Source organism: Artibeus jamaicensis, unplaced genomic scaffold, assembly GCF_021234435.1.
Source record: "Artibeus jamaicensis isolate MK-2021 breed Jamaican fruit bat unplaced genomic scaffold, CSHL_Jam_final contig_466, whole genome shotgun sequence".
In the NCBI taxonomy this organism is placed as follows: domain Eukaryota; kingdom Metazoa; phylum Chordata; class Mammalia; order Chiroptera; family Phyllostomidae; genus Artibeus; species Artibeus jamaicensis.
Genome location: NW_026521844.1, coordinates 13,477,703 through 13,503,419, shown reverse-complemented (window position 1 = coordinate 13,503,419; position 25,717 = coordinate 13,477,703). Strand labels below are relative to the sequence as shown.

The 25,717-nt window shown below is 37.9% G+C and overlaps 1 protein-coding gene across 3 annotated transcripts in view; it reads right to left on the bottom strand.

The window, feature by feature from the left end:
- The window catches only part of CP (ceruloplasmin), an 81,689-nt gene extending 63,074 nt beyond the window's left edge, over positions 1 to 18,615 (bottom strand). Inside the window, exons 1-3 of one of the 3 annotated variants that reach the window (XR_008392040.1) lie at positions 18,391 to 18,615; positions 2,424 to 2,671; positions 485 to 697 (exon numbers count right to left, since the gene is read on the bottom strand). Coding sequence is in view for 2 of the 3 variants with exons in the window: in XM_053667228.1 (XP_053523203.1) it covers positions 485 to 697; positions 2,424 to 2,671; positions 18,391 to 18,536 (607 nt within the window). In the remaining variant the exon portion in view is untranslated. The remainder of the gene's footprint in view (positions 1 to 484; positions 698 to 2,423; positions 2,672 to 18,390) is intronic. The other 2 variants (XM_053667228.1, XM_053667229.1) reach the window with 2 other exon arrangements.
- Between the last annotated feature and the right edge of the window lie 7,102 nt (positions 18,616 to 25,717).

The window sequence follows — 25,717 nt, the reverse complement described above, 5'->3', positions numbered from 1 at the left end:
GCCTTCAGCCACAAGCCAAGACAAGTCTTTGAAGGTAACTAATGATTGTTCAAGTAAGAATTAGATTTCAAGATATTGATCTATGTTGTCTTTTTTATGATATTAGAAATTGAAATATGATATTGTATTTACCAACATGAATCAGATAACCACAGACCTGTCACCATGGAGTGTCACTAAGGGAATCACGTTTGGTGAAGTCATACAGGTTTTCAGCACCACTGTGAAGTTAGATACAGCAAACCTCTCCCCAAGGAGAGTGTATCTCCTGTAGTTTTGCAATATGTATGAATGTTCCATTTACCCCTTCTTCCCCTGTGCTGTCCTGGTCTTCCCTCCCTTCTTTTCTTCTAGACTCGCTTCCTCTCTATCTTACCTCCCAAATCATAACACACAAGACTTATATTTAAAAAACAAATTGCCCTCTCTGTCTCTCGTTTTTTGGTCATACTTGTATATACTGAACAATAATGAGACAATGTACCTTTTTTACAGAATATTAAAGGTCCGATGAGTCCTGAGGCAATATCTCTTGGAGCATCAATATGAGAGTGGTAAATTCTGGTCACGCAATTGCCATCTTCCTCACCAGGACTTTGTTCTTGAGTAGCATACAATATGTATTTATACTGCTCACCTGGATTTACTTTGTCATCTGCTTTATGAAAATCTGTGGTGTTATCGGGGTAGATGGCCCCTAGGAAGCAACATGCAATGAAATTGCGAATTGAATGTGTTTGGATTGAAAAGAAAGAATAATAGATATTTACTAATTTATTCAACATACACTTATTCAACATCTATTATATGTCCTCTTGAGGGGTGCAGTGATATCCTATTTGAACACAGAGAGATGAGAGGCTAGAGGGTCTGGAACTTGACAGAAAATGTTATCATTATTTTTCATGTCAACTAAGTCTTCAGGGAGCTGTAATAGATATGTCAGGAGCATAGTGACCTTTGGTTTGTAATTTGAAGAACCACTCTTACCTTAGAGCCATGGTATGGAAGCATGAACAAAATGGCTATCATCTCCTATAATTTGAAACCTTTTATATAATATCGGAATTTTGCCTGTGAAGTAACCATGGAATTTTTTTATTGTTTTACTTTTAATTTTGTAAGTACCCAAACATATTCACAAGTTAAGAGAAGAATATGTTGAACTGCCATGTTCCTATCAACCCAGGTTTAACAATGATCAACTCAAGGCCCATCTTGTTTCATCTATACCCCCATCCACTCTCACCTCCATCACCGTCTAATTATTTTAAAGCAAATCCCAGACAGCATATTGTTTATTCATAAACACTCATGTATGTATCTCTAAAAGATGCAAACTCTTTTTTCTTTTAACACAAACACAAGTATCATACCTTAAAAATGATTAATAAATTAATATACCATAAAATTATAAAAAAAGAAATAAGATGGTAGTCATATGCCTCTATGCTATGAATGTAATTGTTGAGTTCATAAAAAGAATATAAAATGTGTGATTAAAACATGCACCTTCTAAAACTATAACTCTGTTTTAAAAAGACTAGTAATTAATCAAATCTAATTTTATCTTAATTTTCAGACTTGATCCTTAATGTTTCAATGGAATGTATAATGGCCTTGGCATTTTTGCTTATGATCAGAGCTGACATTTATTGAGATATTACTATGTACTACCTTTGTCTCTATTTTATACATGAGAAAACTGAAGCACAGAGAATTTAAGTAACTTGTCTAAGGTCATTCAGCCAGTATAAGGCAACATTGCACTTAAACTTTGGTCTGTGAATTTTGAAGTCCTTGCTCTTAACCACAACCAAGCAACTTTTTTCATCATCATTATCATCACTGAATATTAAGGATGACATAACTGTCCTACATTCAAATAACCTTTTGGTTAATTGTGTCTCATATGCGACTCTTGGGTCACCTAGCCATTTGGCTGATGTATGAGAATACCTACGCTGCCTTTGCTGCAGCAGTTTATCTACAGTCAGGATGGGAGATGATGATGGCCCAAGTATATTTACTGTCTTGAATGATGAGACTATCCTTCCCTTGAGTCCTGCTTCTTCCTTTTGGATTTTTGCCTTTTGCAGGCCTTCAAGCACACTGCTTAGATTTCTTGTTCTGACTACCTGGCTAGAAAGAAGTTGGTCACTGAGAAGAACTTCAAGCTCTCACTGCCTTTCACTATATGTATCTATCCAGAAATCTCAACACATTCGCACTTCACACAAACACACACACTCAAGAGAAACACAATATTATTATGATGAACCAAAATAGTGATTAATAAAATAGTTTAGATCTAAACAACATTGTTCCAGATCTGACTAGAAGTGGAGTTCATAATCTTAGAAGTTAAAAGGTGTTACTGAAAAGTGAGAGGAAATTCCAGATAAAGCATGAGTTGAACTTACCCTCATGTTCCTTAAGGTAAGTTATGCCATGTGAGTGAAAAGTGTAGGGCCTAGAGGCAAAGTTTTTTAAATGGACATAAATGGTATCTCCAGTTTCTGCTTTGATAATAGGGCCTAAAAACCCCAGCCAGGCAGGTTTTTCTATCGCCTTACTAAAGGTTCCATCTGTGTATTGAAGATAAACAGCCTTCTTGTATATTTTCCCAATTCTATCGGGGCCACTTTGAAGATACACATTGGAATCTTCCCTGCAAAGGAAGAGAAGACAGTCACTCCACCAGGAGCCATCATTTCTGGGAGTAACATTATAATTAAAAGGAATTAATGACCATATCACATTAAATGTTTGTCTATTGTTGTAGGGGTGCCTCCAAAAAATGAAGAGGAGAACTGGCACTTAGTCCCGGTGTTTAAACTATGTGAAGTGTCCCACATTATGTTTGCAGCAGAGAAACATCCGTAAACACACAATGCACCCTCCCAGAGTGTGTCTTACAAGATTTTTATATTAAAACACAAAGGAGTTATGGAATAGAATATAAAATTACAGTAAAATATTAAGATAAAGCAGTTAAGACATTTCTCACTTATGCTAAACCTCTTTCAGCTACTGGGAAAGTTTGAGTTTATAAGCAATCAGTTTTTATATTTGTGTGTACGTATATATATATATATTTATATATACTATAAAGTAGTATATATATTAAGGTTAGTATATAAAATTAATGATGTTAAATTAATTCTATTATTTTTATATCTTTTAGTAGTACTAAATCAAGGTGAGAATTGATGCGTGACATGTGGGGGTTTTAAAATTACCTTTGGATTCAAATTACCATTGTATTTTTTTAATCCCTTGCTACCAAGAATACTTGAACATCGAATGTTTATATTCTGATTAGTGGCTGATTAACAGTTGCTTAAAATTTTCCTAAAAAAATATCAGCAAAATCAACAGGAGCCAGGGGAAAAAAAAAGAAAGGAAGAGAAAGTGAGTTTGGTATTCAAACTTTGGAACTGATTCTGAAGTTATTGTCCTTAACAGAAGCTCGGACGGTTCAGTGGGATCTGTGGGTGCTGTGAGTTAGTGGTTTAGGAGGACCCATTTTAAACCTGGGCTTTGGCAAGCCCCTCTTCTACAACTGAGCAACCAACATCTCCTCTAGAAGCATAAAGACTGCTAACACTCAGACTGATGATTTGGGGTGTGTGTTTGGTGTGTGTGTCTCATAGGACACACACACTTTTGTCGCAGGGACTTTTGATGCCTTCCCATTTTCTACTCAACACCTGTGGGCCCCAAATAACCTGACTGAGGAATAAACATCATCCTGTTTCCTCAGCTACAAGCTCATAGGAAAGAGTGAGAGATGTTTTCCTTTTCTTTTTCAGGACAAGAGTAGGTCCTATCTGGGAGCTCTGGAGTTTCATTGCTGCAGAGTTTAAAGACTTAGTTTTTTTAAAAAAGTAGGGCTATAGCCAAAATTTTCTTAAACTTTAATGTATATAGGTATCTACTGAGGACCTTGACAAAATGCAAGTCCCTGAGTCCCACACCCATTGATTCTGATTCTGTGCATCTGACATGGGATTCAGACATCTGCATTCAGTAAGAATATCCCCACCCCATGTGTTCTCATGTTTCTCTGGACTCATTTAATAGCATGAGTTGTGGAGGCTCTGAGGTGAAGGAAATGGCCCCCAGCTGCCTAGTCCTAGACGTAGTGGAATTCCCAGAGGTAGTGAGACAGAAAGGTGTCAGGGTCTATTTCCAGACCAGACTTGGCAGTGGCCAAGCCTCTGCTGGTGTGGTTACATGGGAGCATCAGATTAAACCTGGGTGTTGGAGCCAAGAAGCATGTGTGCTTGGCAGTGGTCGTGGTGGCTGAGTTTGGGCAGCAGGAGCAGGTGCTGAGAATAGCAGAGACATCGTGCCCTGGGTTGACCACGGGGCTTTGCCAATGAGCATATCACAGTTGTTATCATACACCAAACACCCCCATTTTCCTGACTTGTGTAAACCGGAAGATTCTCAGATTGTTCACTTAAACACGAATGAGATAGAGTCTGCTTCCCCATGCTGGTGGGAAGAGGGCCAAGCAAGATGTTGGAAAAATAAAGTAACATCTTTGAATCCAATATGGAGTGGCAAATTCATGTTTATGCCATAATTTCCATTTGTTTTCATTTTCTAATTGTTTGTTGCAATTTCCATTTTGTTCGAACAAAACAGAAAAACATGTTCAGGCAGACTTAGAGTCTTCAAGGACATCAAAATGCATGGAAAAACAGCAGGACAAGCATGCAAATCCCTTCTGCCTCCAAAATTACAGCGTTACTAGCAACAGGAATGCTCTTAATAAACAGATGTTTTAATAAACAGCAAAATTCTGAGGCGCTGAAGACCACAGAGAATGCAGACAGATTCATCCAGTCCATACTGCTGACAGGAGCTAATCAAGAGTCCCATTCCAGTCTGGCGCGCAGCTGTGGCGGCAGAGCCTGCAGAGTGAAGGTGCAGCCCTCTGTCCCAGCAGAGGAACCTGGACCGCTTGATCTCACAGGGTGCCTCTGAACCCCAGGCTAAATTTTCCCGTGTCGGTACAAACTCCTAGTGCTAGAATATTGGTCCCAATTTTATATATGTATATATATGACACACATATATAGTAATACATTACTATATATAGTAATATTATATATACTACTATAACATATATGCTACTATATATAATAACCTAGTAATATAATAGCCTAGTAATATGCATATTATTATATATAACTATATATAATTATATATAGCAATATATATTAGATATATACTTTAATCTGTATTTTACCATGTCCTGTTGATGCATATCTCATATAAGGCCAAAGTTGAAAAATAACTCTCAAATCCTTTTTTTATTGATTGATTTTAGAGAGTGAGAGGGAAGAGAGAGAGAGAAAGACAGAGAGAGAAACATTGATTTGTTGTTCCACTTATTTATGAATTCATTGTCACTGGTATGTGCCCTGACCAGAGACTGAACCCACAACCTTGGCATATTGGGATGACACTAACCAACTGAGCTCCCCAGCCAGGGTTGAATAACTCTCATTCTTAGAGCTTCATTTAAATACAGTGGTATGCACAGCAAAGGAAATTGTCAACGAAATAAAAAGACAACTCTCAGAATGAGAGAACACATTCACTGACAGATCTGATAAGGGATTAATATCCAAAATTTATAAAGTACTTATAAAACTCAATACCAAAAAAAAACAACACAATTAAAAATTGGGCAAAGGACTTGGGAGACACTTCTCCAAAGAGGATGTACAAATGGCCAATAGACATATGATCAATGTCATTAATCATCAGAGAAATGCAAGTTAAAACCACAAGGAGATACCATCTCCCAACTGTCAGAATGGCTGTCATCATTAAATCAACAAACAACAAGTACTGGTTAGGATGTGGAGAAAAGGGAACGCTTTTGCCCTGCTGCTGGGAATGCAGACTGGTGTATCTAACTGTGGAGAGTACTATGGAGATACCTCAGAAAATTAAAAATAGATCTGCTTTTTGACCTAGCAATCTCACTTCTGGGAACGTACCCAAAGGAAACCAAAACACTAATTTGAAATAACATAAGCACCCCTAGTTCATTGCAGTGCTATTTACAATTGCCAAGATATGGAAGCAGCCCAAGTGTCCATCAACAGATGAGTGGATAAAGCAACTATGGGGCATTTACACAACGGAGTACTGCTCAGCTGTAAGAAGAAGAAGGAGAAGGAGAAGGAAAAGAAGAAGGAGTAGGAGGAGAAGAAGAAGAAAGAGAGGAGGAGGAGGGGGAGGAGGAGGGGGAGAAGGAGAAGAAAGAAGAAGGTTGTTCCCTTTGTAACAGTATGGCTGGACTTGGAGAATATTATACTAAGTTAAATAAGCCAGTCAGAGAAAGACAAATACCATATGGTTTCACTCATATGTGGAATTTAAGGAAGAAACTAAACTCACAAGTAAAGCAGAGACAGACTCATAGATGGAGAGCGGGATGACAGCTAGTGGGGGGGATGTTAGTGGGTGTGGGGATAGAGCAAAAAAGAAAAAGGACTCATGGACAAGGACAACAGTGTGGTGATTGCTGTGGGGAGAGGGGTATAAGGGTACTAAATGGTAATAGAAAAATATAATAAAGATTTAAAAACAAATAAATGCAGTGTGTGTAACAGAACACAGGGCAAGGCTAAAGGGGGTACAATATACTATTTCTGAAAGGACCCCTCATTAGGTTTGCATTGTCTGCCTCCAGAGGAAAGACATCTCTCAATGCCAGAGATTTGTGAAAAGGAAAGGAAATGTTTATTTAAAGCTATACAACTTAAAGTAGTGACCTAATATCTTCATTAAAATATCAAAGTCTTTTAGCATACCCACAGACACACACAGTCCTTCCTTCTTCCTCTGCCCTTATCTGGGGTACAGTATCTCAGGACAAGAAGTAGAAGTCCATGATTCAGGCTCTCTGCAGCTGTGTGATCCTCTCTTCACCAAGGCTGCAGGGAAGTCTCCACTCTGCCAAAGCCACGTGGTTCTCCTGTGACTGGCTGCCACATCTCAGTTTAAATCCTCACGCCAATCCTCCTCTGCAGCCCCATCTCCGACTCCTTCCACAACTGGCTACACTTGCCAGCACTCCCATATCCTTCCAGCTTTACTGGGCTGCCATTGAATCTGGGCAGGTGTGACCCCATGGTGTGGAGCCAATCATCTCCAAGCTCTCACACAGGTGCTGTAACCAGGGGGAGTTGCCTCCCAGTTACATCTTGGGTAGAAGTCACTTCTATTCTCCTGGCTCAAAGCATGGCCACAGCTATTTAACATATCCATGAAGTCAGTTAAAGGTTATAGATATGTTAAATGACTATGCCAGAGGTTAGCTGCAAAGCTGTTGCTATGCAAAACAGCTCTGCATGTTCCTGCTCCATGTGTCCCTTCCCCCAGCTCACACCTGTGGGGGGAAGGGGTGAGGACATATTAATATTTCCAGGACACCTCGAGTTCTGGACCCCATTCCAAATCCCTATTTGGGGCCCCCTCTTGGCTGCACCTTGTTACACGTGTATTTATATTTTCTAAAAGTGACTCCAAAGCTCTCAGTCACATCCCATTTCATTTAGAGCAGGCTTTGATAAAATACTTTCATTGCATTGAAATTCTCCGGTATCAATTATTTCCTGAAATGGGAGGAGCACTGCCTAAGCTTTGGGGTTTCTTGTACACAGTGATTTCAGGGGAAGGGGATTGAAAATTATTTTTCAAATAGTTGATTTGAAGTTTTAATATATTCAGGGTTTTTAAAAGTTGAAACTCCTTTTATATACATAGCAATATGTAAAATATGTTTTATATCTTGTTTTTTGTGGTGAGACAAAATGAAGTCTTAACCAAATTGAGAAATATTTCACATCATGTGATACTTCAGGGGAGGTGTGTTTGTTTATGTTCTGCTTCTAAATGAACTTCAGTGGGTCTTCGGGGAATATCTATTAAGTTACAAGAGCACAGCCTGGGGACAAAGGGTCAGTTACTGGAAGATTGCGGGAAGTTTGCCAGTCAGATACTCCATCAAAAGAATCTATTATAGTTGTTCTTTGAACCAAAAAAAATAATTCACATTAATTGCAGTTCTTCCTTTTGGCAACTGTAACATGCTCCCTTCTATTCATTGGAATAGTTGTCTCCCTGGCTAAGTAATCACATCCTTCCTGTTTCGTTCTTTTTTGTACTCAAGTTTCTATAATCCTGTAGCCAACTCCTATAATTTCTGGTAGGGTCAGACCCTAAAGTAAATTTTTAATGGTAGGAGAATTTAAAATAATATATTATACTGCCTTAGAAAGATAATAATAATGCTACTCCCTCCCATAAAAATTCATAATGCACTCATGTGGTCTTGATTTATGTTTATTATGGTTACTAAAATGTGATTACTAATATGTGAAAAGTTTCTAGATTCTTGGCTTCATTAATTGAGACATAGCATATGAGTTTTCTATTGCTGCGTAACAAGTTATGGCACAGCAGCTTCAGACAACATTCATTATTTCACAGTTCTGGCATGACATGACTGGGTTCTCTGCTCAGGTTATCACAAGATACTGGCTGGATGAGTGCTTGTCGGGAGGCGTGGGAAAATCCACTCCCAGTCTCATTCTCATTGTTGGCAGAATTCAATTCATTGTGTATGCAGGATTGACGTTTTTGTTTCATTGCTGGCTGTCAGTTTAGGACCTCTCCCACTTCCTTGTATTTCTTGTCAAGTGGCTCATTTTATCTTCTAGTCAGCTACAGTTTGTTGAATCCTCAAACCTCTTTGAATCTTTCTGACTTCCTCATCTTCCACTGGAGAGCCCTCTGCTTTAGATTATACCCACCCTATTTTAAAGTCAACTGTGCCATTGAATGTAACAAATCATTGGAGGGATATCTCATGATATTGCAAAGATTTGGGAGAAGACATCTTTGGGGGTCATTTAAAAAATTCTGCCTGCTGCACATAGGAATCACAAGGAAAATAGTCAGAAATTAACTGGTAGTCAAAGACTCGGATTATAGGTCCAAACTAGCTTTACTCCACTGGCAGAACATGAGCACAGTATCTAGTATCAACCTTTTTTTGAGGCTGGTCTGAGGGGAAATAGCAATTGTGATAGCAATTGTGATAATAAATCTCAGAGCTTGAGAAGTGTAAGATGCCAGAGCTATTTAATTAGCTCCTTCACATAGGTTGTTCTGCATAAAGTATTTGTACCTCACTAGCTTATTGCTTGCAATTTTTTATTTGTCAGCCTTGGAGTATGAGTGATTATAATTGACTTTTCCAGGTTATATTAGCTAATAATTATAACTATAACTTTTTAATCATAAAAATTTTAAGACCATTTTTGAAGGGGTAAAGTAAATGCCTTCAGTGCAAATCTTTTATTAAAAAATATTTCATTTGCTTTTCTATTTGATTAAACAGGGGATACTTTAAAAATTATTTTTTCTGATAATAATAGTAAATATAATATTTACTGACTTCTTTTGGTATTCTGATCACTCAACATCAAATTATAATACTTTTTATTATACTATAGGGTGAAATGTTCTTAGTTCATTTTCTATTTTTTTGGCCAGAATTTGATTTTCCATTACTTCTTAGTCATTGATTTTGCTTATAGTGATATCTTCACTATACCATTTCTGGTTTATTTCTCACACCCACAATGGACTGGAAAGCTAAGTCATGAAGTTTGTAAGAAGTGTGTTTAAATAAGAGACAATAAGGCTGAGTGAGAGCCTATAAAGTCAGTGTAAAGGGTGTTGTGAAAACTGTTCTTGTGCTGAAAAATTTTTCACTAGCTTTCTATATGTCACCAGGAAAAAAGTTAACCTGAAGATAACAGGAGTACTATTATTTGTTGCCATTATATAGACAATAAACACAATAAATATTTAATTAGTGCCTACTATAGACTACTATTGTGCCAGAACAGACTGTTGTGCTTACTAATTGTTTTGTATGTGTCTCTCATTATTATGTATATATAAATTATTTAGGTGCAGAAAACTATATTTTATAGAATCTTTATTTATTAATTTATGGAAGTGCCAGATAAGGTACTTACCTTAGGAAATGTCAGAAGTATAAAAAATTACTTTTGACCTCGTTCCTTTAGAAATGAATATTATTCATATTAATATAAAAGGTAAACTATTTTCCTAGTTAAAAAATCCATATAGGTCTTGGCTGGTATGGATCAGTGGATTGAGCAATAGCCTGTGAACCGAAGGGTTGCTGGTTCGATTCCTAGGCAGGGTACAATGTCTGGGTTGTGGGCTGGTCCTCAGTAGGGGACGCGTGAGAGGCAACAATACATTGATGTTTCTCTTCCTCTCTTTCTCTTCCCTTCCCCTCTCTCTAAAAATAAATAAATAAAACCTTTAAAAAAAGAAAAGAAAAACGAATGACAGAAAACTTCCCTGATTTGATGAGAGAAAAAGTTACACAAGTCCAGGAAGCATGGAGGTTCCCAATCAAGATGAACCCAAAGAGGCCCATGCCAAGACACATTATAATTAAAATGGAAAAATTCAAAGGCAAAAAGAGAATCTTAAAGGCAGAAAAGGAGACACAGAAATAACATACAAAGGAGCTCCAATAAGGCTAGCAGCTGTTTTCTCAACAGAAACACTAAAAGCCAGAAGAGAATGGCAAAAAATATTCCAAGTAATGAAAGGCAAAGGCCTGCAACCAAGACTACTCTACCTAGAGAGGTTCTCATTTAAAATGGGAGGCAAAATAAACAAGTTGCTTGGAAAAAAGAAGGCAAAAAGAATGCACCTCTACCAAACCAGCATTGCAAGACATGCTAAAAGACTGCTTTAAAAAGATGAAGAAAAAGAGTGGGAGAGAACACAGGTACACAGGGGAAAAATGGCAATGATAAGTACCTATCAATAATAAAAATGTAAATTGATTAAACGCTGTAATCAAAACACATAGTATAGCATTCCAGATAAGAAAACATGACCCACACATATACTGTTCTGAAGAGACCCACTTTAGAACAAAAGACCTATACAGACTAAAAGTGAAGGGTTGGAAAAAAATATTCCAAGCAAATGGACAGGGAAAAAAAGCCAGGGTACCAATACTTATAGAAGATAAAATAGATTTCAAAACAAAGGCCATAAAAAGAAACACAGTAGGAAACTTCCTAATACTTAAGGGTAGAATCCATCAAGAAGACATAAAAATTCTAAACATATGCACTCAATATAGGAGCATTCAAATATATAAAAAAAATCTTGGAGGACTTTAAGAAAGATATTGACAGCAATGCACTTATAGAAGATAATTTTAACACCCTATGGTCAACAATGGACAGATTTTCCAAATAAAGAATTAACAAGGATATTGTGGCACTGAACAATTCTCTAGATGAAATGGACTTAATTGATATATACGGAACCTTTTTCCCCAAAGTTGCAAAATACATATTCTTTTGAAATGCACATGAAACATTTTCAAAGACAGACCACATGATAGGACACAAAACAAGACTCAACAAATTCAGGATAATTGAAATCATATCACGCATTTTCTTGGACCACAAGGGCCTGAAACTAGAAACCAGCCTCAAGGGAAAAAAAAAACAGTCAAATTCATGGAGACTGAACAACAATGAATGGGTTAACAATGAGTTCAGGAAAGAAATCAAAAAGTTTCCAGAAACTAATGAAAGTGACCACATAACATCCCAAAACCTATGGGACACAGCTAAGGCAGTACTAAGGGGGAAGTTCAGAGCAATACAGTCCTACTTAAAAAATACGAAAAAATTTCAAATAAACAACCCATCACTACATCTGCAAGAACTGGAGGAACAACAACAAACAAAGCCCAGAGTAAGTAAAAGGAAGGAAATAATCAAGATCAGAGCAGAATTAAATGACATAGAGACTAAAAGAACAATTCAAAGGATCAATAAATCAGGAGCTGTTTCTTTGAAAAGATCAACAACATCAACAAACCTTTAACCATACTCATCAAGAAAAACAGAGAGGGGACCCAGATAAATAAAATCTGAAATGAGAGGAGAAATTACAATGGATATCACAGAAATACAAAGTATTGTAAAAAATTATTTTGAACAACTATATGACAAGAAATTTGAAACCTCGGTGAAATGGACAAAATTCTAGACACATAATCTTTCAAAACTGAATCAAGAAGAAAACCTGAACAGACTGATAACAGCTAGTGAAATTGAAGCAGTAATCAAAAAGCTCCCAACGCACAAAGGCCCTGAACCAGATGGTTTTACAGGAGAATTGTACAACAACACATTTAAGGAAGAGCTCACCTCTATCGTTGTTAAACTATTCTGAAAAATCCAAGAAGAGGAAAGCCTCCTAAATTCTTTTTATGAGGCCAGCATCATCCTAAACCCAAAGTCAGATAAAGACACAACAGAGAAAGAAAACTACAGGCCAATATTGTTTATGAACATAGATGCTAAAATCCTCAACAAAATATTGTCGAATCATATCAAGCAGCACATTAAAAAGATCATACACCATGATCAAGTGAGATTCATCTCAAGGATACGAGGATGGTATAATAGTCACAAGTCAATAAACATAACACATCACATACACAAAGGGAAAGACAAAAATCACATAATCATGTCAGTAAATGCTGAAAAAGTGTTTGATAAAGTACAACACCCATTAATTATCAAAACACTCAGCAAAGTGGGAGTAGAGGGAGCATATCTCAACATAATAAAGGCCATATATGAGAAAGCTACAACCAACATCATACTCAATGTACAAAAACTAAAAGTTTTCCCCCTAAGATCAGGAACAAGACAAGGGTGTCTGCTTTCATCACATCTATTCAACATAGTATTGGAAGTCCTAGCCATAGCAATCAGACAAGAAAAAGAAAGAAAAGGCATCCAACTCTGAAAGGAGTAAAACTGTCATTGTTTGCAGATGACGTGATAGTGGACATAAAAAAACCCTATATACTCCACCAAAAAACTATTTAACCGAATAAGTGAATTTGGCAAAACAGTGGTATACAAAGTCAATATTCAGAAATCAAAGGCATTTTTGTACACCAACAATGATATATCTGAAACAGAAATTGGGGGGGAAATCCCATTTACTAGAGCAAGAAAAAAATAAAGTACTAGGAATAAACCTAACCAAGGAGGTAAAGGACCCATACTCAGAAAACTACTGAACATTGAAAAAATAAACTAAAGAACACAAATAAATGGAAGAATAAATTCTATACATGGATTCTAAGAATTAACATCATTAAAATGTTCATATTACCCAAATCAATTTGTAGATTCAATGCAATCCCTAATACCAATGACATATTTCACAGATATAAAACACACATTTCAAAAATTTATATGGAACTATGACCCTGAGTAGCCTCAGCAATTTTGAGAAAGAAGAACAAAGTAGGAGGGATCACAATGCCTGATATCAAACTATATTACAAGGCCACTGTAACCAAAACAGTCTGGTACCGGCATAAGAACAACACGTAAATTAATGGAACAGAATAGAAATCCCAGAAATAAACCCATATCTCTATGATCAATTAATATTTGACAAAAAGTCAGGAGCATAAAATGAAGTAAAAATAGCCTCTTCAACAAATGGTGTTGGGAGATCTGGACAAGTACATGCAGAAAACTTAAACTACATCACCAACTTACACCATATATCATAATAAACTTAATATGGATAAAAGATTTAAATATAAGTTGTCACATCATAAAAGTCCTAGAGGAGAAGATAGGCAGGAAAATGTCAGATATTTCATGTAAGCAATACTTTCACTGATTTGTCCCCTAGAAGAGAAAGGGATATAAAAGAAAGAATAAACAAATGGGACTACATCAAATTAAAAAGCTTCTGTATGGCTAAAGAAAACATCAGCAAAATGAAAAGGGAACCAACTGTATGGGAAAATATATTTTTCAATGGTACTTGGGACAAAGGTTTGAGCTCCAAAATATATAAAGAACTCACTCGACTCCACACTGGGAAGACCAACAATCCAATTAAAAATGGGCAAAGGACCTGAACAGATACTTCCCCAAGGAGGACATACAGAGGGTCCAGAGAAATATGAAAGGATGCTCAGCATCACTAGCCATCAGAGAGATGCAAATTAAAACTGCAGTGAGATACCACTACACACTGGTCAGAATGAGCATCATAAACAAATCAACGAACAACAGGTGCTGGCTAGTTGTGGAGAAAAGGGAACCCTAGTGCACTGTTGCTGGGAATGCAGACTGGTGCAGCCACTGTGGAAAACAGTATGGAATTTCCTCAAAGAACTAAAATGGAACTGCTTTTTGATAGATTCCACTGCTGGGATTATACTCTAAGAATCCTTAACCACCAATTCAGAAGAACCTATGCACCCCAATGTTCATAATAGCATTACTCATAATAGCCAAGTGCTAGAAATAGCCTAAGTGCCCACTAGTAAATGAGTGGATAAAAAAACTGTGGTGCATTTATACAATGGAATGCTACACAGCAGAAAGAAAGAAGGAGCTCCTACTCTTCACTATAGCATGGATGGAACTGGAAAATATTATGCTAAGTGAAATAAGCCAGGCAGTGAAAGACAAATACCATATGCACTCACCTATAAGTGGAACCTAATCCACAAAACAAACAAGTAAGCAAAACAGAACCAGAGACATGGGAATAAAGAACAAACTGAAAGTCACCAGAGGGTAGGGGGAGAGGGATAACTGGGGAAAGAAGAGGAAAGATCAAGTCAAGGAACATGTATGAAGTACCTTCAGACAAAGGACAATGTGGGGGGAGGATTTAGTGTGGGAGGGTGTGGTCAGGGCAGAGGAGAATAGTGTGTGTGAGGAGGGATGAGGACAAATGTAATTGAACAACAATGAAAACTTTAGAAAAAATGAAATTGGGATTTTGAATGGGACTGCATCAAATCTGTATTTTGCTTTGGGTAATATGGCTACTCCAACTATGTTGATTCTTTCAATCTATGAACACAGAAAATTTTCTATTTCATTGTGCCTTTTTCAATCTCTTTTCATAATATTTTGTTTTTTTAGTATATAGGTCTTTTACATCTCTTGTTAAGTTTATTCTAGGTATTTCATTCTTTTGATTGCAATTGCAAAAAGAATGATTTTTAAAAATTTGGTTTTTTGAAGTTTCATTGTTAGTATATAGGAAAGCAGTGGACTTTTGTACAATGATTTTTCTATATAGCAAGTTTACTGTATTTGTTTATTGTTCCCAATAGTGCTTTGGTGGAGTCTTTAGGGTTTTTATATACAGAATCATATTATCTACAAATAGAGACACATTTGTTTCTGCCTTCCCAATTTGGATACATTTTATTTCTTTCTCTTGTCTGATTGCTCTGGCTAAGACTTCTAGAACTGTATTGAATAAGTATTGAGAGTGGGCATCCTTGTCTTGTTTCTGATTTTAGGGGAAAAACATTTAATTCTTCACCACTGAGTATGATATTGGCTGAGGGTTTATCATTTGTGGCCTTTATTATACTGAGGTACTTTCCTTGTATACCTATTTTATTGAGTGTTTTAATCATAAATGGATGTTGCATCTTATCATATACTTTTTCTGCACCCATTGATAAGATCATATGATTTGTAGTCTTTGTTTTGTTAATGTGGTGTATCACATTGATCAATTTGTATATGTTGAACCATCCTTGTGCCCTGTAATGCACTTCACTTGATCGCGATGTATTATTTTTTAAATTTATCATTGCATTTTATTTGCTGGTATTTTGTTTAGTGTTTTTGCATCAATATTCATCAGGGATATTGGTCTGTAGTTTTCTTTTTTGTGTGTATTATCCTTGCCAGGTTTTGATATCAACATCACTAACATGTGTTAGAAAGTATTGACTCTACTTCAATTTTTTGGAAGAGTTTGAGAAAGATAAGTATTAAATCTTTGAATGCTTGGTAGCATTAGCTAGTTAAGCAAGTTGGTTCTGGACTTTCATTTTTTAGAAGGGGTTTGATGTTTGTTTCAATTTCCTCACTGTTAATCAGTCTATTTATATTTCCCAATTTTCATGATTCAGTCTAGGAAGGTTATGTATTCCTAGGAACCTATCCATTTTTTCCTAAGTTACTGAGTTTGGTGGCATATACTCTTTCATAGTATTCTGGTATGATCCTTTGTGTGTTTGTGATGTCTGTGGTAACTTCTCTTCTTTCCTTTTTGACTTTGTTTATATGGGTCTTCTCTCTTTTTTCCTTACTGAGTCTAGCCAGGTGTTAGTCAATTTTATTAATCTTTTCAAAGACCCAGCTCCTTGTTTTATTAACTTTATAGAGTTTTTTTGTTCTCTATTTCATTCAGTTCTGCTCTAATTCTTATTATTTCCATTCTCCTGACTCCTTTCCATTCTTCTAACTTTGGGTTGCTTTTATTCTTCTCTTTCTAGTTATTTAAGATGCGATGTCAGGTTGTTATTTGGGATTTCTCTTCTTTCTTGACATAGGCTTGTAAGATATGACCTTCACTCTTTTTACGACTACTGTCACTTCATCCCAGAAGTTTTCATATGTTGTATTGTCATTTTCATTTGCCTTTATGTATCTTTTGACTTTTTCTATTTCATGCCATATTTTGCTCTATTCCTCAGTGTGAATCTCTCCACATTAGGAGCAAGTGGAAGTTTTTACAATCTAGCCTATAATTTTTTTCTAGGTTTATGTATATCTCTTAATAATTTATTTTTATTTATTCACAAACATTTATTTATTTTTTCCTATGTCCTAGGTATACTTATGTTCTACGTTCTACCTACAAGGCAGTGAATGCAATGGGTGCTTGTGCTGTCATCTCAATATATATTTTCTTTTAGTTGTCCCAGATCTTCAAGGTAAGTATCAGCTTAAACTGAGTTCTCTGCCTAACACCCATCCTGCACTCTTTCCAACTTATTTCTCAGCCCATGCATCTTCACTGCTTTAGCCTTCATACCACAGGATGCCAGTTATATCCAGTGGTGTTTTATCATCCTTTGGTGACTGGCTTGGTGTTATAGTCTGAATATTTATCTTCTCAAAGTTCAGATGTTGAAATCCTTTCCTTTAATGTAATGGTATTAGAAGATGGGGCCTTTGGGAGGTGCTTAGTTCGTAAGAATGGAGCCCTCATGGATGGGTAAGTACCTTAGAAAGAAGTTCCAGAGAGATCCTTTGCCCCTTTCACCAAGTGAGAACACAGTGAAAAGGCCATGAACCAGGAAGAGAGCTCCCACTGGAACATGACCATGCTGGTCTTTAATCTTGGACAACTTCCCAGAGGCCAGGACTGTGAGAAATAAATTTCTGTTGATAAACTACCCGGTCGGTGGCATTTTGTTGTAATAACCTTAACTAAGACGGCTGGACATGCTGGTCATCAGAGACAAAGAAGGAAGCAAAAACTTGCTACCTAAGTTCATTCATACAAAACTTTTAGCGTAATATTGGCAAAATTGCTGAAGCTCTGGTCAATATTCACTATTTAGATGCAGTAAAAAGAAACCACAGGCAGAGTAAACAGTGCCATCTAGAGTCTGCATGACTCCAGGCTGCTGCTGAAACCACAAGAGATTGTCAAAGCGGTGTTGCGGAACCTACCTAGCACAGACAGTACAAAAACAAAGAAATTCTTTCCCACCACTCTTTCACACCCCCCAAAATTCTTAACAAATTCCCTTTCTTTTCTGTTCTCTAATTTCTAGAATTAGAGACTTCTTTATTGAAACATGCTTGGGGCACTCTTGCACGTAGTTTATGCCCAATAAAGCTGATTTGATTTTGATCATGAGTAATGGCAGAAAGTTAGGAATATGGAGTAGGAGAGTACTTCTTTTTTTAATGTGTATGCTTTCCCTATAAAAACTGCATGTAATTTATATTACATTTAATCAAGGAAAATACTGAATCCATACAAAATAATTGTTCTGGGAAAACCATAAAAATATGTCATATTCCTAAGAGAATATTATTACCTCAAGCCAGTTTTAAGAAAATAATTGCATGATGTATTAGTTTTATTTACAATGAGTTATTTTGTAGATAAGAAATTTTCTTACTTTATATCACTAAATTAATAACAACAATTAGATAGTATTATCATCTATGTATTTACTTTTTACTATGAAAAATTTCAAACATACAGGGGGTAGGAGTAGAGCTGACTCTCAAAAAAACCCAGGAATTTAGGGGACATTTATTAAAGTATCTTGGGTTCAATTCCACATTTTGCAGTTTCTGTATATCACAAATTAAATAAATATTTCACCTTACTGGCTTTACTTTTAAATTGATCATTTATAAATTTTCTCTACAAACAATAAAAACAGTGACTTACGTGTCAATTGAAATAAGTTTCTTTTCCCCGTTTCCAAAGGCATAGTCCCAAGTTGTCTCAATAATTCCAATGTAATAATGCTTATCTTTTGCCCAGGCTGTGCTACTACATAAAACCCAAAAAATACCCAGCCACGGAATCTTCATTTTTTCCCCTTTTGGATCCCCAGAAGCAATGCAGTGAAGTCAGAAGCAGGCAGTTTTATAAATGAGGCTCTCTTCCTTTATTTGCTGATTGACACAATGTAATGTTGCATAAGAGTAAATGGCTCGTTAAAGCAAATAACACTTTGCGCGTTTCAGTTCAGTTCTCGTAATCCCAGAAAAAAAAAATAGTTTTCTGTTGCCGACCTTCTCCGATTACAAATGAAAGTCAACAGTTATTGCTGGTGGACTAGAGTTTGCATAACTCTGCTTCTTCCACTCCTGTGTAAGCTTCAGGGGTTGGAGATCATCTCTAAATGCTCCTTTTGTTTCTCCCAACAATAGGCCACAGTACAAAGCCCTGCCGCTATGAACTTCTAGCAAATCAGGGTGAAAATTATGCATGGTTGATCAAAACATGTGGCTCTTGACTTTCGAAAAGTTTAACAATACTTACTTGCAACTTTAGAACATGAGACGTGATCTTTACCGTGCCAAATTTAAGGACCTAAAACTAAAACTTTTATTTTGAAGGATTTATTTATTCTGTAAGCTCTGAACACATCTGCATAGAAAGTTTACAGGTTATTCTGTATTACTATATGCAAACCAGTAGCAGAGGGTGTTGGAGGTTGATAGTTCTGTTTCAATCATCACAAAAAATCAGACATAAATCAGTGTGTCTCTAAAGGCAAAGGGTAGTCTTAGGAAATATGAGAAAGTGCCCAGTTTATTAACCTGGGATTTCTGCTTTTGACATGGGCGTGAATTTTAGGGAAAAAATGTTTTTAATGCTCTATTTTTAGTCATGACATATTTGTCTAAAAATATAAGGTAGCTTTTTTCTTAGCTAAAGAAAGTCCTGGTGATAACTGCATATTTTGTGCTAGGATAAACTTTTCCTTTAGAATACCACAATGTGTTAGTATTGTATGTGCCAAAAGTTGTTTAAAGGAGACAGGGATAGGAGAAAGTACTCTGGTGTTTGAACAATTTGTTTATTCAATTAGCATTACTGAAGGATCGCACTGTGCTGGGGCCCACCCGTTGCTAAGCACTGGGGACCCGTTGCTAAAACAGTGAACCTCTACCCTCTTCAACTTACATTGATTTCACTTAATAGGAACTGACAATATACAAATGAAGAGTGAAATACCCAGCACTAGCAGCAAGAGCTATGAAGAAAAATAAGTAAGTGAAGAAAATGAAAACAGCAGGATGATGATCAAAATCTGGTGGCACCACTGGACAGCAGGCAGTATACTTGACCACAGCCTCAGTTTCTCGTCTCTGAAATCCCGGTCTTGGAGGTCTGTTTTATGTTCACTGAAATGATCCATGTTAAGGCACGTGGTGAACATGCTCCTCTCAGAAGCTAGTAGTAATCTCAACTAATTGTCTTGGTACAGGAAACGGAGTCACAGTACACCCAGGACGTCCCAAGACCTCGTTCTGGAGTCACCTTGAGAGACAGTCCCCCCCTCCCCCGTCCTGGCCCACTGAAAGGGCTTGAGTGGGGCCAAAATCTTGCCCAGACTCCACTGGCCAAACTCTGTGCCTTGCAAGATGCAGTTCTTTTAAAAAATATATAGAATTGTAAACTTGAAAACTATAAATTTTTATTAACCAATGCCACCCCAATCATTTCAATAAAAATTTAAAATTTAAATTAAATTAAATTAAAAAGAATGGGCCCACACTGACAGGGTAACTTTCAGTAGTTCATTCTCCCAGAGGAAGGGGACACTTGTTTCTGACACCAAGCCATTTGTATGAGCCATCAGCCACACTTCCTTTCCCATCTTCTACTCCAGGCTCAAACTCAGTCCTGTGGGTTGAAATGATGGTGATCAGAGCACAGCAACAATCCCTGAAGTCAATTCTTCCATCACATTCTACCCTAAAAGACCGCTCAGATAGTTACTGAGGGCTCCAGGGTGAACAGTTGCAGCTCCCCTCATACTTGGGAGTAAAATGGTTCAATTGCGACACCCCTGACCAGTGCAGTGAACATTTTATGAGGGAATGCAGGAAGGGCTGTGAAGTCCATATTTATGTCCTGTTTTGTGACAGTTGCCCTTCCTATTAAAAAGCATGGAGCTGTGTGGGACAGGAAGTGGAGAAGTGCTCTGAGCCTCAGACACATCTAAATAAGATGGGAAAAGCACTGGCAGTAACAAGCGACCAGCCCTTGACGGAGTCCTTTGACACTACAAACCTCCTTTCGGTGATTTCGGAGTTAGTACCTAAAAGTGAACTGTGAATAATGCTGCTGTTGAGAATTTCTGCAGTCAAAAACAAATGCATCATGACCAGCATAGACGGGGGTGAGACAAGAAGGCAGGGGCTCCACCAGGAGAGGCTCAGCAGACTCAGAGTATTGAGGAACTAGAAGAGAGGAATCTAGATGCACCAAACAACCCGTCCTCCTAGCTGCATCTGTCAGGTCTTGACTTCAGAATAGCAGGTATACTTTATCATTTGTTATAAATAATTATTGTATGCCCAAGATAACTATTTAGTAACCTGGGTTACATAGCACAGGTTTTAATCATTTTTCCACACATTTTCTTGTCACCTTAAAAATTCCTGATCTGGGTAAGTCTTACTTGCATTAAGCAGTCGATATTCTCAGGCTGATTTGGTTAAAATCAAAGAGGCAGCCATTTTTATAGAATATCGCTTCAGCTTTATTTCTGTCTGGCAAGATGCAAACTACCTCCACTATTCCTGCTTATACCTACCAGTGTCTTGTCAATCCATGAAAACTGACTTCCAGCCTTTCCTCCATGACATCAGAAGTATTAAGAAGCAAACAAACAAGGATAGCTTTTCGCTTTGTTGTAGAGAGAGACATGAAGTATAAAATAGCAGGGCATTTTGTCTGTGACCAGTTAGATCACCACAGTGCTATCTTTTTCACAGAAAATTGTGTAACTCTGGAATTTTATGGGTGAGTGTGGCCACATACAGAACTTTGATAATGAGTTCACTGACTTGAGCTGTAAATCAGTTAGGTCAAACACAATGAGACCGGTCAGTTCATGATTATTTAGGGAATGATGACACAGATGGGTCTTTGGTAGCTCCATCCCCTTTGGTTGCACATGTGTGGGTCAAGGCCCTACTCATCATTTCCAAACATGCAGAGGGGTCACAGGCAGGGGAAAGGAAAAACTCCAGACTCTAATCCAGGAAAAGCCAGCCTTAACAGTGTTGACATCTCCAGTATTATGGGAAAGGGGATTTTTTAAAATGGCGTATGTATTCAGACTACTTGTTTAGTCTTGTTCTTTCACAACATTAAATGAAGTGGAAATCAAAGCATATAATTTATTAACAGTGGAAGAGAATCACAGTACTAGAATTAATTTTACAAAAGATTGAAGAATACTTATTCATGAGTCTTGATTACATAGAACTTCAGTGTGTGACTTTCTTAAAGCACTCTCCTCTTTTGTCTTGTTTCTATACCACCTCTTGCTTCTATACCACCATTCTGGGTTATGCACTCTGCATAGCTCTTAATTAACACTTTGATTTGTGCCCAGGTCTTAATTTATAAAGATGACTGAGTGATGACATGAAGAGACCAATGCCATTGAAAGAAAATTTGCTGTCGCTCACAATTTTCCTAGAATGGAGAGGCACGCATGTCATGCAGGGCCACAGGAGGAAGCAGCGGATATTTTTAGGAGGCAGAAGCAGAAGTCTGGGGAGAACGGAAGTATAGGGTTACAGCCTTTATTGGAGTTTCTGTGGGAAAGGCAAGGCACAGAAAATAGATTAAGATTGGCTAGTTTTAATAATTCCAGTAGGTTTTGGGGAATAGGGATTGTCTCTAATTGTCTGGCACTTGGCTGTGGTTGATTTAGGGCAGGGAAAATAGAGGCTTGGTGTGTGAGTTGTTAGATCATGAAGTGGTTGAGGGTATGGACTTTTGATTGGTTGATTTGCATACGAAAGTTTGGTTTACTGACAGATTGTTTACTATTTCTAGGCATTAACTGGCTCTGGGAGAGGCAGTTTCTCCTTGGATAGCAAGCACCCCCTTCCTTCCCTGCAGATGTTAAAACACTATATAATATTAAAAATTAGATTCAGACTTCTGGCCAAGATGGAGGCCAGACAGGTAGGTATACTTTGCCTCTTTGTACAATCAAAAGAAGCAAAACAACAAATTTAAAAATTAAAAATAACCAGAATCTCCAGAAAATTGAACTCTGACGACAAAGGAGTTAAAGAAGAAACATTCATTCAAACTGGGAGGAGGGGTGGAGAAGGGCAGCCAGGGTGGAGAGGATGCAGGGTAAGTGGTGGCTAGTGGACCGGGGGATCCCACATTTGTGTGTGGATAAACTAGGAAAAACAACTGGGGAGTGAGACAGACAGTGCAACTCAGGGCCCCGGCATGGGGAAATAAAGCCTGAAAACCTCTGACTGAAAAAATCTGTGGGGGTTGTGGCCATGAGAGAAGCTCCCAGCCTCACAGGAGTGTTCACTGGAGAGACCCACAGGGTCCTAGAATGTACACAAACCCACCCACCCATGGCCATGAACTAAGGGTGGGGGAATGCTGGTGGAAGGGGGTATGCAGGGAGGAGGGGAATAAAAAGGAGAAAAAAACAAAAAGAGTGGGCCAACTCTAATAGCATTATCAATAAAATATATGAACAAAGAATTAAAAATATGACTGATACATATTTTGTATCAGAATTATATTTATATGACTGTCTCCTCTATTAGACTGAGCCTCTTTGGGGCCAATGACTTTGTTTTGTATTAATATCCAGGTACTTAGCATAGTACTGGACACATAGCTTAATAAATACTAAAAGTGTGAATGAATGTTAAGTATACTAACAGTCACTAATGCCAACGTCTTTAAAATTTTTATTTCATTTAGTCCTCACGACAGCCCATTAGTACTTTTTTATTATTGCTGAAACAAACTGCCACAAATTTAGTGGCTTAAAACTACATGAATTTATTATCTTACAGTTCTGCATGGCAGAAGCCTAGCGCATATGTCTCACTGTGCTAAAAATCAAGGTGTCAGTGGGGACGCACTCCTTTTTGGAAGCTGTAAGAGGGAACCCAATTCCTGATCCACTCCAGTTTCTAGGGACTCCCCACACTCCTCAGCTCACGGCCCCCTCCCATCTGCACAGCCAACGTGACGTGTCGAGTCCTTCATACTTTGCATCACCCTGACTTTCTCCTCTGCTTTCCTCTTCCACTATTAAGGACCCACTGTAGCAAGCCTGGATAATCTATTTTATGGTGAGTTGATTAGAATCTTAATTAGAATATGGACACCTTTGGGAGGCCATTAATTTGCCTAGAGAATACCACAAAATTATTATTATTATTGTCTTCATTTTACAGATGAGGGCATTATGGATAAGAGAGGTTTTTATAGCTTGTCCAAGACCCCAAAGCTGAAATTCAAGTAAAGGCATGTTGGACGCAGAGACGCATTGTGGGCCTGAGGGCATTAGAGTATGTCTCCAGAGAGCGTTAGGCCGGGCCTCTCAGACTGTCTGCACTTTGGAAGGATTCTGTCCAGAGTGTGGTTGTCAATTTGCAGATTCAGAACTTTCATTTTGTCAGTTTACATAAAGATGACTAGGTTCAGAGGGCTGATGGATTGCAAACAAACTTGGAGAATAAGTCAATATGGTAGTTTATTCATTTAAAAGTAAAGAGACTTAGGCACATTATTGCTCTTTAAAAAAACTGTTTATAACCCTGGCTGGTGTGGCTCAGTGGACTGAGTGCTGGCCTGAGAACCAGGTCACTCCTTGGATTCCCAGTCAGGACACATGCCTGGGTTGAGGCCGGGTCCCTGGTAGGGGGGACTTCATTTTGCACCTGCCCTCTTTGTCCTTCTTACCTACCCCCACTGCCATTTGTTAAAAACTCTGTAAAACCTCTACAGACTCTACTCCAGTGACACAGTTTACAAAAAAAGATCAGCTCAAACACAAAATTTACCAAAAAACCCTTTTATTTTAAGCTAGTTTTCCTGGTACATTGCTCAAGGCCCCTGGTGCTGCTACCACAATGGTTCTCAATAGAATTTTGCCTTCCAGGGGACATTTGGCAATGCCCGGGGACATTTTTAGTTGTCACAGCTTGGGAGGAGGGGCTACTGGCATCTATGGGTTGGAGGCCAGGGATGCTGCTAAACATTCTACAATGCATGGTTCAGACCCCCATAACAAAGTTATCCAACCCAAAATATCAATAGACACAAGCTTGAGAAACCCTCAATTAGATCAAATCTACATTCTTAACAAGGTATTCTAGGTCTTCCACAATTCTGTCGCATCTTTCTCTTCTGGTGTTATGTGACTTTGCTCACATTCCCTTCTTTTTCTGCTAGACAAATTCTTATGCATCCTTAAATACTCAAATGTCCCCTCCCTTTATGAAACCTTTCTTGATCTTCAAATAGGAATTTAAAAGACAGCCCTGTGTTTCTGTTTCTGTTACAGCATCCCACAAATCAGCCTTTATTGTAGCAATGCACGGTCCGCAGCCCCCATGCTGCCATCAGCTGGAGAGATGGCCCTCTTATGGGCCTTTGTATCTCTGTAGGGCCTAGTACAGGGCCGTATGCCCTCTGTGATGCCTATTAAGGCAATAACTGGAATGGATATAGTCCTTATGTTACAGGAAAACGAAGAAACCAGACACCGAGGGATTCTGGAGTACGAGGTTTATTAACGGGCACGGACGGGCCCAGAGGAGTCAGTCTCCAAATTCTGAGCCCTGAACAAAGGATTCTTGGGGTTTATATAGTCTACGGGGTCTTCCTGTCTACGTAGCAAAGCGAGATACAGAGGCGGAATGCGGTAATTAGGTCTATCTACGGGGCAGAAGCAGAGTACAAAGGCTAAATGTGAAAATTAGTTCTATCAGTGGGGGTGCAAGTCCCAGTCCTTGTGACTATCCTGCTGTTTGCTTTTCCCAGACGGCCTTATCGCTCTCCCAGGGTGCCTGGGGTTTCGGGTGAGCAAAGATTTTCCGAAGCTTCCCACATTACTTAAATTAATTTTAAGTTTACATATATTTCTTATAGGAAAAAAACCTAAGAAATTGAAAATGATCATATTTGGATTTGCCTAGGTTCCTTTACCTAGTTATCCCCCCGAGCTTTCTACTGACTAAGTAAGATT